At 43.6% G+C, this 17637-nt stretch overlaps 1 protein-coding gene across 1 annotated transcript in view; it reads left to right on the forward strand.

The window, feature by feature from the left end:
• Positions 1–17637, forward strand: part of KIAA2012 (KIAA2012 ortholog) — a 128760-nt gene that overhangs the window by 15992 nt on the left and 95131 nt on the right. Inside the window, exons 3-9 of the mRNA XM_055573114.1 lie at positions 1132–1291; positions 3000–3155; positions 5925–6067; positions 7573–7759; positions 8579–8721; positions 11119–11287; positions 14595–14744. Coding sequence (XP_055429089.1) covers positions 1132–1291; positions 3000–3155; positions 5925–6067; positions 7573–7759; positions 8579–8721; positions 11119–11287; positions 14595–14744 — 1108 coding nt within the window. The remainder of the gene's footprint in view (positions 1–1131; positions 1292–2999; positions 3156–5924; positions 6068–7572; positions 7760–8578; positions 8722–11118; positions 11288–14594; positions 14745–17637) is intronic.

Below are 17637 nucleotides of genomic sequence, written 5' to 3' on the forward strand. Positions count from 1 at the left end.
CAGGTTTTAAATTGCCATATTTTTCTTGTTTCCTTTCTCTTTTTTTTGTTAAACTATAAACCTTCACTGGTAAATTTGCCAGGATATGGCAAAGAAACTCAGGCCAGTATCTTACTAACCGCACCTAAGAATGGTGATGACCTGGTACGTATGGAGACATTGACTAGAAAGTGGCATGAGAGAATTTTCTGGGCTGATGGAAGTGTTCTATATTTTATTTTGTGTGGTGGCTACAAAGCTGTATAACTGAATTGTCAGGTTGTATTAAATTGACTATTTAAGCTCTGTGCATATTATTAAATATAAACTATGCCTCAGTTTTTAAAAGAGAAGGATGCTGAGATCACAATCAGTTCATCAGTCAAGAGTCCTGTGATTGATTGGCAATGTCTGCCAGGCACCAGGGGGATGAAAAGAGATATCAACACAAGTACCAAATGTTTGCTATTTGTGTGCTTGAGGGAGTTTCTGCCTCATCTTAGTGGTTATGATATTAACTCATCTACCTTAAAGGATTATAACGAGGTAAAAGTTATTTGTATTTATATAAAGCCCTACCTAGCCAAATGTAAGATGTTATTATTCACATTTATCTGCCATGATGACTTACAGTGGCTTTGGCAGGTAGGTGCCCAGAAACTACTCCCTGGCTGAAATGAAATGCTGCAGAGCCAGATATTTTCAAAATGCAGTGCTCCCCTTGAACACGGACAGAGCTTGTCTGTCCCATTACTCATATGGCAAACATAGAATGCTAACACTGACTTGTCAAGCTGTCTTTCCCACCGCTGTACAGAGCTACTTTTAAGGTACCGATTTCCACAGGCTAAACTAAATACTCGGTTTTCCTTTGAGGCTCTTTATCCTTTTCTGATGCTCTGTCTCAAAATGGGGTCTGGTAGTTCTCATTTCTCCTTCTCCTTCCAACTGCAAATCCTCAGGGGACTTTCAGAGCTTTGCTCCTTGGGCTCTTGGTTTATGTCTGTTGGCCGTGGCATCCGTTTCTGGTGTCTTGCAGCATCTATCAGGAGTCTCCGGATTACTGATGAGGATGGTTGTGCTAGCCAGCCTGTATTACTGGGGGGCTCCGGGCTCAGCAGCCCTGCTGTTTCCTGACTGGTGTCCCCACAGAGAGAGCAGGACAGAGCCTGGCAGCCGTACCTTCACTTCCGAAGCCAACCAGAAAGCCAGGGCCTGCGGCAGATCCAACCTGGGTACTCAGCCAAGAGATACCTCCGCGGCCTCTTGCGGACATGGCCCCCTGGCACCATATACAAGCTCCAATGTGCAGGTCAGTGGGGACGTGGGAGGAGGTGTGCCCTGAGCTGCCCGCCACGCATTCTGGTGCAAGAGTGTGTTTTCCATGAGTGTCTGAAACATCAGAATTTTAGGCCCAATTCTGTGTTAAAGGTGCTCGATCTTGTTAGCCTCCAAGCAACCATCACACCTTTCGCCTCTCCTACATTTGCGGAGGGATGGCAGCCTGAAGTCTTGCCTTCCCTCCAGCGCCCCTCCGCAGCCTCAGGCCCTTCATCCGGAGCAAAACGTGCTTCCCAGGCCTGCCCACTCAGAGACTCCATGTCCTCCAGTTCAATCTCGATCTTTTACAAGAGAAGGAAAAAGAGCCCCAGGGGTAAAGGAATATGTCCAAGGTCATTCAGCCAAAAGCAGTGCTGAGACCGGAAGCCAGGTCCTACCCACATCTCCGACACCACAATCTTCCCAACACCACTGCTTCCCCTTCGGAGGGGACGTCAGATCCCCTAGGAGGTAGAAATGTTAGACTTTCTCCTCGAAGATGGTGGCTTTCCAGCACTACCCACCAGACAGACACCCTGCTGCTGAACAGACACCCCAAATGCACTCTGTGAAGGCTTGAAAATGAAAGCAGGCAGTGGCTGAGAATTAGAATTGCCAGGTTAGCACCTACACATGTGCACATACACACACACACAGAGGCACTAACCAAAAAAAGAGAAAAAGTTAAGCTTACAATATTTGTACATATTCCTACTTTTAAAAAATGGTATTTGTTGTTTATCTGAAATTCAACTTAAACTGGACATCCCATATTGCATTTGGCAAACCTATTGGGGAAGACAAGGGTGAGCAGTAGGATCTGCCAAAGCCTGCCTGGCTAGTTGCCATCTCTTCAGCACCGACAAACAGACGGGACCAGGGGAAGACTGACTCTCTCTTGCTTTATAGGTTTACTTTGGGAGAGAAGAGAAAACAACTCTCTCCCCAGTTAAGTGATGACTTGAAGGAAAATGAGAGTTGTGGGCTTGCCCAGTAGTTGGTTTACCCTTCATGGCCGGCCCACGGTTCCAGGCAGTTCCATTTATCTAACGCTAGTGAGAAACAGCCTCTTAACCAGAGATATGTTTATTGTTAGGTGCTGCAGAGGGCAGGGCAGGCCACTGCCCCATAGCCCAGGCCCAAAATCTTCAAGGGGGAAAGCCCTTCTTAATATCAAAAGACGTCTCAGACCCTTCTGTGAAAGTCATGTGGCTACAAGGTGTGGTTTAAGGAAAGGTCCATGTGTCCGTGCATTCTTGGGCCTCTTGCCATAGTTCCTGCCTAGCAGAGAGGTGGGACCATTGGTGAGCCTCAATAAATACTTGTAGAATGGATTGAGAATCACAGGGGTTACAAAGCAAGCCAGGTACATCCAGAAGAAACCTTGAGACTTCATCTAAGGCAGGAGGAGGCTTTTACCCAACCCCAAAGAAACAGCCATGTTCCTTCCACCAGGGGAACCCAATTCCTGGGAATGGAGGGGTGGAAGAAGTATATATATGATACAGAACCAGAGACACCCAAGACATTGGCTAGAGAACCCTTTATGGGTTCTATCTGATTTTTTAATCTCTTCCATCTTCTAATTGTCTTTCTTAATGCGCAATGTCCAAAGCTAAGACTAATGCAAGTGGGGAAACTTGTGGTTACCATCAAGACCTCTAGACTGACAACCATTATTGTCCTGACCTACTCTTCAGGATATATCAAGGATTCTGTGCTGCTTCAGGACAGTCAACTTAACGTACTAAAGAATCTCAGACCACAACAGGACCTTTCAGGTGTACCCCTCAAATACCATCTCCTGCCTGTCTTCCCTCCATTTTGGATTCAACAAGGAAAATCTTTTGGACAAGGTACATGTTGATTTTATCAAACAAGATCTCAAATATTGGGATTTTTAACAGCATAAAATGAAATTTTTCAAAATAAGGTCTAGAGAGTCTTGGTTTCCTTGTCCTCACCTATAAAATGAGGGAGTTAGTCTAGACCAGCACCATCCAATAGTACTTTCTGTGATGATGGAATGTTTTGCATATATAGTGTCCAGTTCCAATATAGTAGTCACCTGCCACATGTGGCTACTGAGCACTTGAAAAGTAGGTAGTGTGACTGTGAAAATGAGTTTTAAAATTTTACTTACTTTTAATTAATTTACATCTAAATAGCTACATGTGGCTAGTGGCTACTGTATTGGACAGTGCATGTCTAGAATTTAGATTTTAGATTATTTCTTATGACTTTTTCACTCTCAGAAGAAATATCAATAACCTCAGATATGCAGATTACACCACCCTTATAGCAGAAAGCAAAGAGGAACTAAAGAGCCTCTTGATGAAAGTGAAAGAGGAGAGTGAAAAAGCAGGCTTAAAATTCAACATTCTAAAAACTAAGATCATGGCATCAATCCCATCACTTCATGGCAAATAGATGGGAAAACAATGGAAACAGTGACAGACTTTATTTTCTTGGGTTCTAAAATCAGTGCAGATGGCGACTGCAGCCATGAAATTAAAAGACTCTTGATCTTTGGAAGAAAAGCTATGTATTCTTGCCTTAAGAACCCCGTGAACAGTATGGGCCTCAGTTTCTTCATTTATCAAATGAAGATGACCATACCCACCTTGGGACTCAAATGGGATATGCAGTATCTGGCACACAGCAAGTGCTCAATAAATGTTAGTTATAGACATCCCTACCTTGTGTTTTTTAAACATAATTATAACACCCAATTGCCTATGATCACAAGGACCGAAAATCAACTTGTAAAGAAGGAAAAATAGCTCAGACTATATCTCGAACCCTGACTGATGATTCTATAGGTTTTAATTTTATCTCCCCTTGGCCTCATTCTCCTTGCCAGACACTGTACTGGAGAAAGTAGCAAAAGCCCTGGCCACAAATTTCAGATCCCCCAACAGTGTGATGTTACTTACGCTTCATGCATCCTTAATTTGCTTATCTATAAAATGGGAGTAATGCTATCTGCATTCCACCCTCTCTGGGTTGTTGTAAAAAAATCATAGGAGAAGACATAGATACAAAGCTGTCTAAGAGCTCTAAATTATTACCCCCACTCACACTGTTTGAGTAATCTGAACCCATATTTGAGATAGAGCACATGGTGTGGTCTCCTTTCAAAAGTGAAACTTCCCATACCTTGCTTGCTAACCTGTTTCTGTTAAGCATAAACAAATGAGCCAGAGCTGACATTTGCTGAGAAAAATCTTGGTTTCCCTCACATAGATTGAGTCATATATTCAATATCACCTGGGATACAGCCAAAAGGAAGAATCCCTCTCTGTATCCTCCTACACAAAACACCCTGCCCCAGGTTAAGCAGTCTGCCATGTAAGACCATTCAGCAGGTCAGCAACCATTTGCGCAGAGTTTCACTTCCTATACCCTTAGAAATGCTGGTAGAGGCTACCAAGTGCATCTCACCAGGAAGGATGGCCCTGGAGCCTGGCTTGACCTCAAAGGATCATTCTAAACACATAAAAAGGTCTTTAGTGCTGCATCCTATATGCAGCTGTGGTCTTCTTGGGGACAGGCAGATCGAGGGGCTCCCTGAGTCACTAAACTGAGCAGAGCCCCCGAACCTAAGCGTGAGTCTGCATCTGCTCCACCAACACTCTCAGCATCAGCTCTGAGCCAAGGTCGCCTTCAGGAGCCAATGGACAGAGGAAGGGGAGCTGCAAGGAGGGAGTGCTCCATAAGTGGGCACTTGGCTGTTGACCCAGTGACACCAAGGATGACGTAGGGAATGACAAAGGTTGGGGAATACAGGAGGACGGTGAGGCTGGCCGCGAGCCTCCAGAAGTCCAGTGCTCCAACACACACAGAGCCCCTGAGCGCTTCCAGAGCCCCTGGTTGAAAGACAACCCTACATCATGCCTCAGAGCCACAAGCAGAGATTTGAGGTGTTGCTATAGCAGCTCCAAACAGGGAAGGTTTGCCAGACTATTTCAGCAATAAATCTACCTTGAGTAAGTGATGAAAATAGCTGCAGGACCCTTTAAACCATCGACGAAAGATTTGTTCACTGTGCTGGAGTCATCTGTTGACTCAGATCCTTCCTGGGGGTTGCACAGACAGGGTAAGTGCAGCTTGCTAAGCAGCCATCCCACCGCAGAGGATCGTCTGAGTTTCTCCACAAGGAAATGACCAGTAGACAGCCCCAGAAATCAAGTGCTTCAGACTGAACATCTCAGTGACAACAGAGCAGAGCTGCAGATCATCCCACCATCATCACACCTCGGTTATCCCCTAGCCCCTCACAGCTGACAAAGGGCTGTCACATGCATGATCTTATTTGAGCTCCAGATAACTCTGCAGGGAAGCAAGGGCAAGAAATCAGTATCCACATTTTACCGATGAGGAAACTGAGTCCAAGAAATGACTCAACCTTAAGCTCCTGACTCCCAGAACAGTCTGTTCCACTGAGCTGGCTGCCACTTCCATAGAGACACTACCAGAAATACAGAAATCAGGAGGGCAGAGGAACAAGGGCCTTGATCAACACTGTTGCTCAGAAAAGCAAGAAGGGAGGTAGTTTGTAAGCAGCTAACAGTGTCATACTCGTATTTGGGCTTGCAAAGTTGACCCACTGTTCACCTTTGCAGGTCAGAAGGACCTGGATGAAGGGGAAGCTGGGGCTGGTGGACAAGTGGACCAGGGCTCTGTAGCCAAGGACCGTGGCATCCAGGGGACTTGCTTGCCACCACTCAGGAAGCAGCCCTGGCAGGAAGATGAAACCCAGACAGAGGTACCATTTCTAATGAAGGTCCCCTTTCCCTGATGGCTCAGAGGGTAAAGAGTCTGCCTGCAATGCGGGAGACCCAGGTTCAATCCCTGGGTCGGGAAGATCCCCTAGAGGAAGAAATGGCAACCCACTGCAGTACTCTTGCCTGGAGAATCCCCATGGACAGAGGAGCCTGGCAGGCTACAGTCCATGGGGTCACAAAGAGCCGGACATGACTGAGTGACTTCACTTTCGTTTTCTGTCATTGTTCTTCTTGACTTTGGAGATGATACTCTCTCCCGTCACCATTTCCCGGGGTCCTCCAGAGAAGAGAAAAGTGTTAATACTTTGAGCCTATTGATCCCTGTTTTTCAAGGTGCAGCTGGTAGAACCCTAGCACTGCCAGATGCTCCATGGGAGAAAAAAAACTGGGAAATGCTGTGCACCACATTCTCCTTCCAGAGAGGCACAGTGCACATTTGACCATGGACCATTTGAGAAGTTCTGTAGTAGAAGAGCTGATTTAACTTTAACTTGTGGTTTTCCAATCTCACTTAACCACAGATCCTCCCTACCCTCTTCACTGCATCTAGGCATCTCTAGTCATCTCTAGAAAAAAAGAGCTTTTGGTCTTCAAGTTGGAAAAGTCCTGTATCTTGCTAGCTGTGATGAGCACATCCAAGAAACTTAACTCTGAGCCTGAATTACCTCTTATGTAAAATAGAGCATTATCACACACACCTCTCAAGTTTGCTATGAGGATTAAATCAGTAAAAATGCTTTTTAGGGACTTCCTTAGTGCTCCAGTGGCTAAGAAACTGTGCTCCCAATTCAGGGGGTCCAAGGTTCAACCACTGGTCAGGGAACTAAATCTCACATGCTGCAGTTAAGAGTTCACATGGCACAGCTAAAACTCAGTGCAGCCAAAGGGAAAAAAATAAACTTTTGAAACTCTAAGGCCTGTGTGTGTGTGTCTGTACAACAGAGAAGCATAGATAACGCATGCTCCTATCTTGAATAAACACACATGACTTACAAGAAGATCATGTGCCAATGAGATAGGAAAGGGGGAGAAGAGAAGTACCACCTAGTGGGAGGGAAGAGACATTTTATGATGGCTAAAAACAGTGATGCTAGCATGAATATACTTGATGCCACAGAACTATACACTTAAAAATGATTAAAATGATACATTTATGTTATGTATATTTTACTGTGTTAAGAAGTCTGCCAAAAAGAAAAGACAACGATTCTAGAGCTCCATTTTGATTTTTAATTTTTTTCAAGAAAGCGGTATACATCAGGCATGGCTAAATGTCATTCTTTCTATCACTAGCAATAAAACATTTTATGAATGTAATAAACAGCATTAGAGATCTGGCCACGATAACCATGTTTTTCTTCCCAGGCTGCTAAGAAGATTTCATCCTTGGAATCACAAGTCTAGCCACAAGGTCTGACTGTTAGAGGAACCGGCTCTGTTCCTTTGCAAAACCTGTTTTCAGGAATGCATATCTGTCGTTCCCTAGGACATGTCAAAAGACAATCACCATTGTATCCACACTTCAAAAGAAAGCCACCGTGAAAAAGCACAGCAAACCTCCAAGAGGACCCTCGGGCATGCCCTCTTCGATCACTCTTGGCTCCTGCATGACAAATCCCACACGACATTCTACTACGGAGGCACTTTCCCCAACAGGAAGGCAGACCTCAGCGGTAAGAAGCCGAATGCCTTGCTTGTTGATCTGGGTAAACCTGATCCTGCAGAGAACACTGAGCACGCTGAGTGTCTCTTCCTCATGCCACTCACCTTAGAAAATAACCACTGAAGTTCAGCCAGAGGTGGGAATGAGACTAGTCCTCAACCACACACATTCCACAATCAGACTGCCTGCGCTCAAATGACCCCCACTTACTAACTGTGACCTTGGGCAAGTTATTTAATCTCACTGAGGCTCCATTTTCTCATATGTGGAATGGGAATAATAATAATACCTCCATAAGGCTATTAGGGACTTCCCTGTTTGCTCAGACAGTCAAGGATCTGCCTGCAATGCAGGAAACCTGAGTTTTCCAGGAAAATCCCCTGGAGAAGGGAATGGCAACCACTCCAGTATTCTTGCCTGGAGAATTCTATGGACAGAGAAGCCTGGGAGGCTGCAGACCATGAGGTTGCAGAGAGTCGGACATGACTGAGTGACTAACTTATTATTATTAACACTAAGGCTATTATGGGGATTCAGTTAATGCATATAAAATACTTTGCCCAATTCTCGTCCCACAGTCAGCACTTAACACATAGTAACTATTAAGATCATTATTAGTCTCTCCATCGCCTGACTCAGCCATCAAGAACCCAACCCAGATCATGAGATTAGGGCTCCCTGAAGCTGCCTCAGCCACTGTGGCTCTCCAGGTGTCTCAGCATCTCCTTGCCTCTCTTCCCATTAACCTAAAGGTGATTAAAGTTGAAAGTCAACTGTTCATCCCCATGCCTGCAACTAATAAGCTCTTGTTGCCATCCTATCTCTACAGACAAACAAGCGACTATGAAGCTGCACCACGGCAGAAGCAGCCACTTGTTCAAGGAGCCTCCTGCTGAACGATGTCTTTTCCCTCCGGTAGCATCTGCTGCTGGCTCAGAAAAAAACATGCCTGGGGACATGAAGAAGAAAAAGGTGTGTGTGTGTGTGTGTGTGTGCGTGCGCACGCACGCACGCATGTGCACGCACATGCTTAAAAGATTAACCTTAGTCTAGGAACGAGGTGATTCAAAGAGATGTCTCCAAGAACTGGCCTTACTTGCTTTTGAGCTCACTGTGTGGAGTTGGACTAAAGGGGTAGTAATTCACTAAATGTTGAAAACAATGAATAAGAGGAATTTAAGCTGCCCTGCATTAAAGCAGATGGTGTTACCACACTGATGGCAATAGAACCCTTTACTCTGTTAAGGGGCTGAGGGTTATCTGTAAGCATGTAAGGACAGAATTTGAGTTTGTAAGCAGCTGACCCACTTCAAACTCAAAATGCTTGGAACCTGGTAATGGTTTTGCTTAACTGAGGGTCGGTCAGCTTTGAAAATGTAGGATAAATTTTGCAGGTTTATCAACCCCTTCAGAAGTTTCAGGTACATCTTCCTGAATTTATGCTGAGCAGGACTGAGCAGGGGCTCTGGAATGTTCAGCCATCGTGGCAGCTGTATGACTTGAGCGAGTGGTTCACCGCTGAGCTGCTCCTCCTCTGTACACAGGGATAATAATACCAGCCTCACAGGGCTGATGGAAGGATGAAAGGAAATGAAGCACTTATGTGAACGTATCTTGTGTCCGATAGGGACCAACAACAATGTTAGTGGGATTCATGCCATCTGAAGTGACCCTGAGGAGCCGTGGGCACGCCAGGTGGCCCCAGTGCCAGTGAAGAGGTTATTTTCCGTCTGTTTAGGATTTTCTCAGATTCTCTGTGTCTAAGGTGATCTAAATCTTTCCATTCACACCAGAAGGACCTCTGGCTTTTCAGGTTCCTTTGGACCAGGAGTAAACAGCAGGCCTGACCTGCCAGGGTCACCCAGGCCCAAGGAAAGTCCTCAGTCTCACACGCAGATCATCCCAGAACTGAGCCAGGCTCAGAGGATAGGAATCCCTCCCATCAACCCATGTATATGATTTAGCAGAGGAAAGCAATATTTTCCACTATATTAAAACTCTGTAAATTTTTAATTACAATGGAGAAATTTAAGGCATAGCTTGTCAGCCATATCTCACACGAACCATTTGAGTTTCCACATAAATTTCCCAATGCAAACCTTGTCAAACAAAATACAAAGGTCGGTATTCAGGAAAGGGCAGTTGGTGGGCAGCTGGCTCCTGGAGAGTGGAGATCTCTAGGAACAGAACGATCCCATGTGCATGCATTGGGTTAATTATTTTCTTAACGTCTCAAAACTATACATATTACCCTGCATGTTGCTGGGTGAATTTCCTCCTCATTCAACTCTAAACACGTAGGATGCTTGTGTGTGTGTCTGATCTTTTTTTCTTTTTGAACACTAAAAAGTAAGAAACGTTTTTATTTTTCCTCCTGTGAAATTGAACTCCCTGAAACCCAGCACACATATACATTTCATAGAGCCGAGTTCATATGTTAAAAGCTGCAAACTAAAAGGAAAAATTTTTAGCAACTTCTGAATAATTGGAAACTGGAAGCTCTAAGTACTAGCCCTAGTGCCTCTCTCCCCCCACCCCCACGGTGCATACATACACCTATGTTTTGGAGCTTTTGGGACATAAAGGAAACTGGGTTAAAGCTGTGGTTGATCCTGACACAGAGTGATTTTCTTTTTCTAGAGATCTTCATATTTCAGATGTGTGGAGACACCTAGGTATTCTGCTAGTGTCAAGATTCAGTATTAAACCCTAAGGACAGAACAGTCTTCTCTCAAAGAAATATTATAGAAATAAGCCTAGTTCCAAACACTATTGTAACTATGTATAGTTAACTCATTTAATCCTCATGGCAATTTATGAGGTGGGCAGTATGATTACCCCCATTTTACAGAAGGAGAAATTGAGGCTTAGAGAGATTACACAAGGCAAGCAAATATACAAATGTGTATTCCTATTTCTGCCCTTTCTTATCTGAAAGGTTGCACAGTTCATAGTCTGAGCCTTGCCTTTTTCCCCATAATGACACAAGTCAAGATTTTTCCCTCTCCAGACATGAAAATAGCTCCAACATGTCAATCCGGCTGTTTCAGGGCTACAAAAGAAAGAAAGACTGCATATCCTCACAAAGGCTCTTGAATTTACCATGTTTATGCTTCTCAGAGCAGTTGAAGACTGGGTTAATGGGGACATAACTTAGTCCCCACCAAGCAAAGCAGCCCCACTCTAGTGAGTTGACCGGCTTCCAGGTTGGTCAGTTTTCCTTCTCAGCCCTGGATACAGAAGCAACATCACATCCAGCAGCTTCTGATGCTAGAGAGTCAATAAGATACCATATCATTTATCCCTTGCAGGCAGCATGATTTAGATACCTGCCATATTGGGGTCTGTTTGTTTTTACATTTTCTCCAGGCACCTAAAGCTTTGAAATTACCTCTTATCTCAGAAGAACCACCCAGAGTCCTGGACCCCCTGAGGAGTCAACTTAAAGCCAGTGAGCCCCCAGCAGAGCTCTTCATCTTCCCTGTGGAGATTCATTGTCATAGCCAACACCCGCCAAAAGGCAAGGCACAAAGAAGAGGTGGGTCCTTGTGAACGGGTCTCCTGAGGGAATGAGGCAGGCCAGGAAGGACTGGAGTGTGGGACCCGCTCATGCAGCCCTCTCCTAAATCACGGCTGACCCTCTCCAGGGTCACCCCCTTATGAGAACTTTTTTAAAAAGAAACAAAAAGGATAAATCTGCAAATAGGTCTCTACTGGTCATATTCAACTCAGTTTTTAAAATATGCATTGAGTCCTTCATTAAACAGGGCATTTTGCTAAACTGTGGAAGAAAATGGCAGTCAGCCATACACATAAATAAGTCCAGGGCACCATAGATGTTATAAAGGTGCAAGAATTTTCAGACAGTTTACAACAAGTAAATGCCATATATAACTGAAATTGAAAAAATAAAAATCTGGTTAAAAAGAGTAGAGAAATAAATTTTATCAGACATCTGCAGTGAATTCATTGCCTTTGATAAGCACTGGATTTAGATGAGCTAGCTACCTGGCAGCCAGGATAAAAAGGATATTTGGATCTTTGGATTTTAGTTTTATGAAAGATCAAAGTTTGTCTGAAGAGCCACTTTTCCTGATTTTTTGTAGTTTATTTTATTGAAGTATAGTTGATTTATAATATTGTGTTAATTTCTACTGTACAGCAAAGTGATTCAGTTATACATATATATAGAGAGAGACATTCTTTTTCACATTCTTTTCCATTATGGTTTATCACAGGATATGGACTGCAGTTCCCTGTGCCTTACAGTAGGATCTTGTTGTGTATTCATTCTATATATTCCGGTTTGCATCTGCTAACTCCAGACTCCCACTCCATCCCTACCCAACCCCTTCTTCCCCTTGGCAACCATCAGTCTGTTCTCTATGTCTCTGAGTCTGTTCCATTTTCCTGATTGTGAATTAGGTAACATTATTATGTAACTTAGATGATTTCTACAATCCTTGTCAGGAAAGATGTTGAGCTTTTAAGCAAAGTGCTAAGAGAGTCCGGGTAAGGAGAGATCAATTCCAACCTAAGACTTAGAAAGAGGCTTCTGAGTGACCACTCAGTTCACCCTGCACATGAGCAGAAATTCTTTCTGATCTTCCCAAGCCATTCCACAACACCCTGGCCAAAGGCACATTATTGCCCCTGGGAATTTTCTGGACAGCCTGAGGCAAAAGGCAACTCTCTAAACAGCTGACTCCAATTTTGAAAAGTCCTAGTTCTGAGCTTTCTAGAAACTTCAGAAAAACTGCCACTGATTTCTCAGTTTTCACTCTCCAGCTGTTTGGAATTCTCACTATGAAGAATATCATAACTGTTAAGCTTAGAAGACTGGTCAATGGAAGGATGCATAAAGGAACTTTCTGAGATGATGAAAATGTTCTAAATCTTAGTTGGTTGCATGGATATATACATTTATCAAAACTCATTGAACTGTTTACTTAGGATCTGCTTGCTTTCACTGTATGTAGATTTTACCTTTCCAAAAAATTATGTAGCTCCTTAAAACACACACATACAGTATTACAGTATTTTTAAATGCAGGGTTTTTTAAATTATTATTCAGGTCTAATGAGGCCAGTAGATCAGGAGACACTTGCCAGTGAAAAGATAGTCTGTTACTCACAGTTCCCAAGAGCAGAGGGCATGCCATGTCCCACAGGGCCACATGGAAAGAACCAGGGTCAGTTAGGAGGCAGAAGTGCTGGCAGGGGGCACAGTGTGTGTGTGTGTGTCGGGGGCGGGGGGGGCGGGGTACAGGGAATGGGCAAGAGTTTTTATTCCATTTTTGGCAGGAAGAAATGGCTGAGGCAGGGCAAGCAGGCTAAGCAAGTTTGGCATTGGCTAGTTGGAATAATCTGGGCAGACTCTGTGCATCAGGGCTGTCCCTGGTTGTTGGATACCTGGCCCTGGGGTCATAAAGGCAGGGTGATAGTGGCCTGGCAGGGACAGGGAGGCCTGGCGTGCTGCAGTCCATGGGGCTGCAAAGAGTCAGACACGACTTGGCGACTAACCAACAGCAACATAGTGTCCTGGAAGTGTAAGAGCTGTTTAAAGGAGGTCATGCCTGGGGAGAGGCGGGAGGGGCTCTAGACTGGTTAGTTGCCGTATGAAATATGCACTTGCCTTTACTGTCTCAAGGCCCTGGCTAGCCCTGGAAGAGACAGTCTCCCCAGGGTCAGTAAAGTCCCAGAAGTCAAAACACTAGAATAAAAAGACATGCTCACTGATTCACTTTGCTGTACACCTGAAACTAACACAGCACTGTAAATCAACTATACTCCAATTTTTAAAAGAACATGCTTAATGCACATAAAGACAAGACTATCAGCAGGATTCAGTTGAATCCTGATTATCTTCCATGATGACCCTGGAAGGAAGGTCACCAGGACATCATGCACCAGATTCTTAAAGCTATTAGATCCATTGAGCTTGCCAACACACTGCCAAATGAAAACCAGGAATAAAATACAGAGAAAGTGAATCCATTGAGTTCTTCCTTCTTGTGTATGTCTGTGAGGACTCTTTCAGTAACAAGTGTTAAAAGCCTAACTCAAACGCTCTTAAGCAAAAAAAAGAAATGTATTCACTCATGTAATTGGATAGTACAAGGATCAGCCAACTCCAGGCTGAACTGGATCCAGGTTTCAGAAAATGTCCTCTGGACACTATTTGTCTGAGTCTCTCAGCTCTGTTAGTCTTTCCTCTCAAGTAGGTTGTCCCCATGTAAAGATGGCCTCTTGCAAATCCATGATAGCTTATTAATCCCAGTAGAATGGATATAACTCTTAAAAGCTCTAGAAAAAAGTACCAAAATTGCCTCTGATTGGCCAGGCTTGGACTCTGTGTCCCCCCTGGACTCAATCACTGTGGCTACGACAGTGAGATGCTCTCACAGCCAGGCTTCAGTCACATGCCCATCCCTGGAGTCAGAGAACAGACCACCCAAAACCACATGGAGTGAGTGACAAAGAAATGGGTCCCCAAAAAGAAGAGACAGGGACTTCCCTGGCAGTCCAGTGGTTAAGACTCTATGCTTCCAATGTAGGAGGTGCAGGCTTGATCCCTGGTCAGGGAACTAAGATCCCCCATGCTGTACCCCCAAAAAAAATTTTTTTAAAGGCTGAATGTTTGAGAATTTCCTGGTGGGCCAGTGGTTAGGACTCTGTGCTTCCACTGCTGGGAGCATGGGTTCAATCCCTTCTCGGGGGATTAAGAAAAATAAATAAAATAAAAAGCATTTAAAAAAATAAACAGATTTTTTTAAAAAAGAAGAAAAGACAGCTGGCAAAACCCACAGATGTCCAGCACAACTTGGCTTTCTCTCTGTCTCCTAGGTGCTCCACAGCCTGAGTCAGCACCAGAAACAGAAGAAGAGTACACGCCGTCATGGAGACCTCCCCTGAAGCAGGTGTCCCTAAGGGGGTCAAGGGCGTTAAGAGTGCATCTCCCAATGGACACAGACAGGGACACACTCTCGCCTCAAGGTAGCTACTCCTTCCCTCCAGCATCCCACAGGATCCTGCACCAGAGGAGAGCAAGGCAAGACACGTCAGGGTCCCTAGCCACGAAAAACGAGGCTAAAAGGGACAAAGCTCCTCCCCAGCTACTTGAAGGTACTTCTGCTCAGACAGCAGCTGCCATAATCAAAGTGCCATCGTGAAAACAACTTCATATCTAGCTCACTAGTGACTAATGAAACCCCCTAAGAATATATTCTATGGGCTTCCCAGGTGTCACTAGTGGTAAAGAACCTGCCTGCCAATGCAGGAGACATAAGAGACGTGAGTTTGAGCCCTCTGTCAGGAAGATCCCCTGGAGAAGGAAATGGTAACCCACTCCAGTATTCTTGCCTGGAGAATCCCATGGACGGAGGAACCTGGTAGGCTACAGACCATGGGGCTGCAAAGACTGAAGAGACTTAGCACACAAGAATATATTCTGATTGCAGATGTAAAACAGCAGCAAATTACTAAACATTTACTTCACACTCTAGTTTCTATCTTTTTAACCTAATCTACTTAGAAATATGAGTTTATTCATTAAAAGTTCATAATATCAATAAAAGTCTTCATTTTTTTTCAAAACATCATATGAACATCTGAAATTATGTATATATCAAAGTGTATATTTTTAGGTGTGGATAGGTTGGAAATAATGGGCCATATTTAGAAAGATCTTCACTTTTAGAAAACAACCTCCTTCCCCAAGGGCAAGATGACAGGATCACAGATGCTAGGTGATCTCTGACTGGTGGTAATCAGAAGTAAAAGGAGGCACATTAATATTTAAGTTCCTCCTCAGTGCCAGGCACGCGCCTCAATTTTTAACACCTCTCATCTCATTTGCTCCTCACAACAGTCCTACCCTTGTTTCACAGATCAGAAATCTGAAGCCCTGGCAGATGAGGAATTTGTCTGAGGTCACGCAATTACAAGTGGCCTCGCTGGGCTTGGAGCTGCTTTCCAGTCTCAGAACCTGTACTCTTATTCATCACACTGCACTGCGTCTCAGAACAAACAAAGCAATGAACCCAGGTCACGACATTCTGGACACATTTCAGTTTTGAGAATGGCCCTTCTATTTTTCTGTGTATTATTATATATATTATTTTATTTTGTCATTTAGATATTAAAACAGTAATAGTATATAAGTAGTTTCTTTATTTTTAATTTTCAACTTCATTTTTTTAATGGAGTATAATTGCTTTACAATGTTGTGTTAGTTTCTGCTGCACAAATGAAGTAAATCAACTATATGTATACATATATCCCCTCCCTCTTGGACCTCCTTCCCATCCCCTCATCCTGCCCCTCTAGGTCATCACGGAGCACCGAGCTGAGCTTCCTGTACTTTAGCAGGTTCCCACTAGCTATTTCAGTTCATGGAACTCAAAATCAGAAAAGCAAACAACCCAATCAAAAACTGGACAGAAGATTTAAATAGATATCTCTCCAAAGAAGATACACAGACAGTTAAGAGGCACATGAAAAGATGCTCAGCATCACTAATTATTAGGGAAATGCAAATCCTTTGATTTTTGAGGCAGGGGCTTGTTTACCATATTTCTTAAGTGAGAGTTAATCATCCTAAAGAATTTGAAGTTGTTTGTAAAAAATCCACACATGACAAGGGTCACTCTGTGAGCAGACAGGTAAGAAAGCAGCTTCTCCCTGTGCACCACAACGTTCAAGAACAGCCTGAGCCACCAGGATGGATGGCAACACCAGGGAATTTTGTCTTCTGTGCTGCTCGCCTCACCAGCCTTCCACTTGTTTTGAGCTGCTGTGTCCACTGGGGACAGAGGATCTAGAACTTGTCCATCCTCTAGATCTACGAGGATCTACTACCCTGCCAGAAGGAAGTTGGCTAAGAAGTCCCTGATCTCTTGATTAGTTAATATATTAGTTCAGTGTGTAACTCAACCAGGTAGCAGATGCATTTAAAAAAAAAAGGATGTGGGGGTTCAAACAGGCAAGATTTCCGTGGGAATCTTTCTCATCCAAGGGTCCCTGAGGCAAAGGTGTTTAAAACTAGTAAGTGAGACTATCCCAGTGTTCAGAGGTTGCACAGACCCATTTACTTGCCTAGCCCTGGATTGTTTCACTTCTCATATCATAAAAATGAAGCCAGATTTTATATATGCACATACACACATACATATTTTATTTTATTGCTGAACCATCTGAGACTTAACTGCAGACTTTGTACATTTCATCCCTTATCAGCATATGTCTCCCAAGAGCAAGGATGTTCTCCTTCATAACCACAGTGCAATTATCACATTCAAAAATATTAACATTGATGTCATACTATTTTCTAATATATAGTCCACATTCCAATTTCTCTAATTACACCAGTAACATTTCTTATAGCTGTTTTATTTCCAATCAATCCAGGATTCAACTCAGAATCATGCATTGTATTTAACTGTCACATCTCTTGAGCATCTTTTTCTCTAGAACACTTTCGCAGTCTCATTTTTCATGACACTGACATCTTTGAAGAGGATAGGCTAAGCTGCTTTGCAGAATTATCCTCAATTTAGGTTTGTCTGTTTCCTCATAATTAGATTCATATCAAACATTTTGGACAAGTATACTAAGTTGGTTATGTGTTCTTCCCAGTGCATTACATCAAGGGACATAAATATGCCTTTATATTTATCCCACTAGTTATAATTTGCTCCATTATAGGTGATGTTAAACTTCTTTATTTGGTTAAAGATGTGTCTGCTAGATTTCTCCATTGTAAAGACACCTTTTCCCTTTGTAAGAAGTGGCTTATGGTACTTTGAGACTGTGTGTGAAGCCAGCTTTTCTATACAAACAGCAAGAGTGCATTGAACATGAAATAAAGACCACTCTCTCTGAGATTAAG

Source organism: Bubalus kerabau, chromosome 3, assembly GCF_029407905.1.
Source record: "Bubalus kerabau isolate K-KA32 ecotype Philippines breed swamp buffalo chromosome 3, PCC_UOA_SB_1v2, whole genome shotgun sequence".
Taxonomy (NCBI): domain Eukaryota; kingdom Metazoa; phylum Chordata; class Mammalia; order Artiodactyla; family Bovidae; genus Bubalus; species Bubalus kerabau.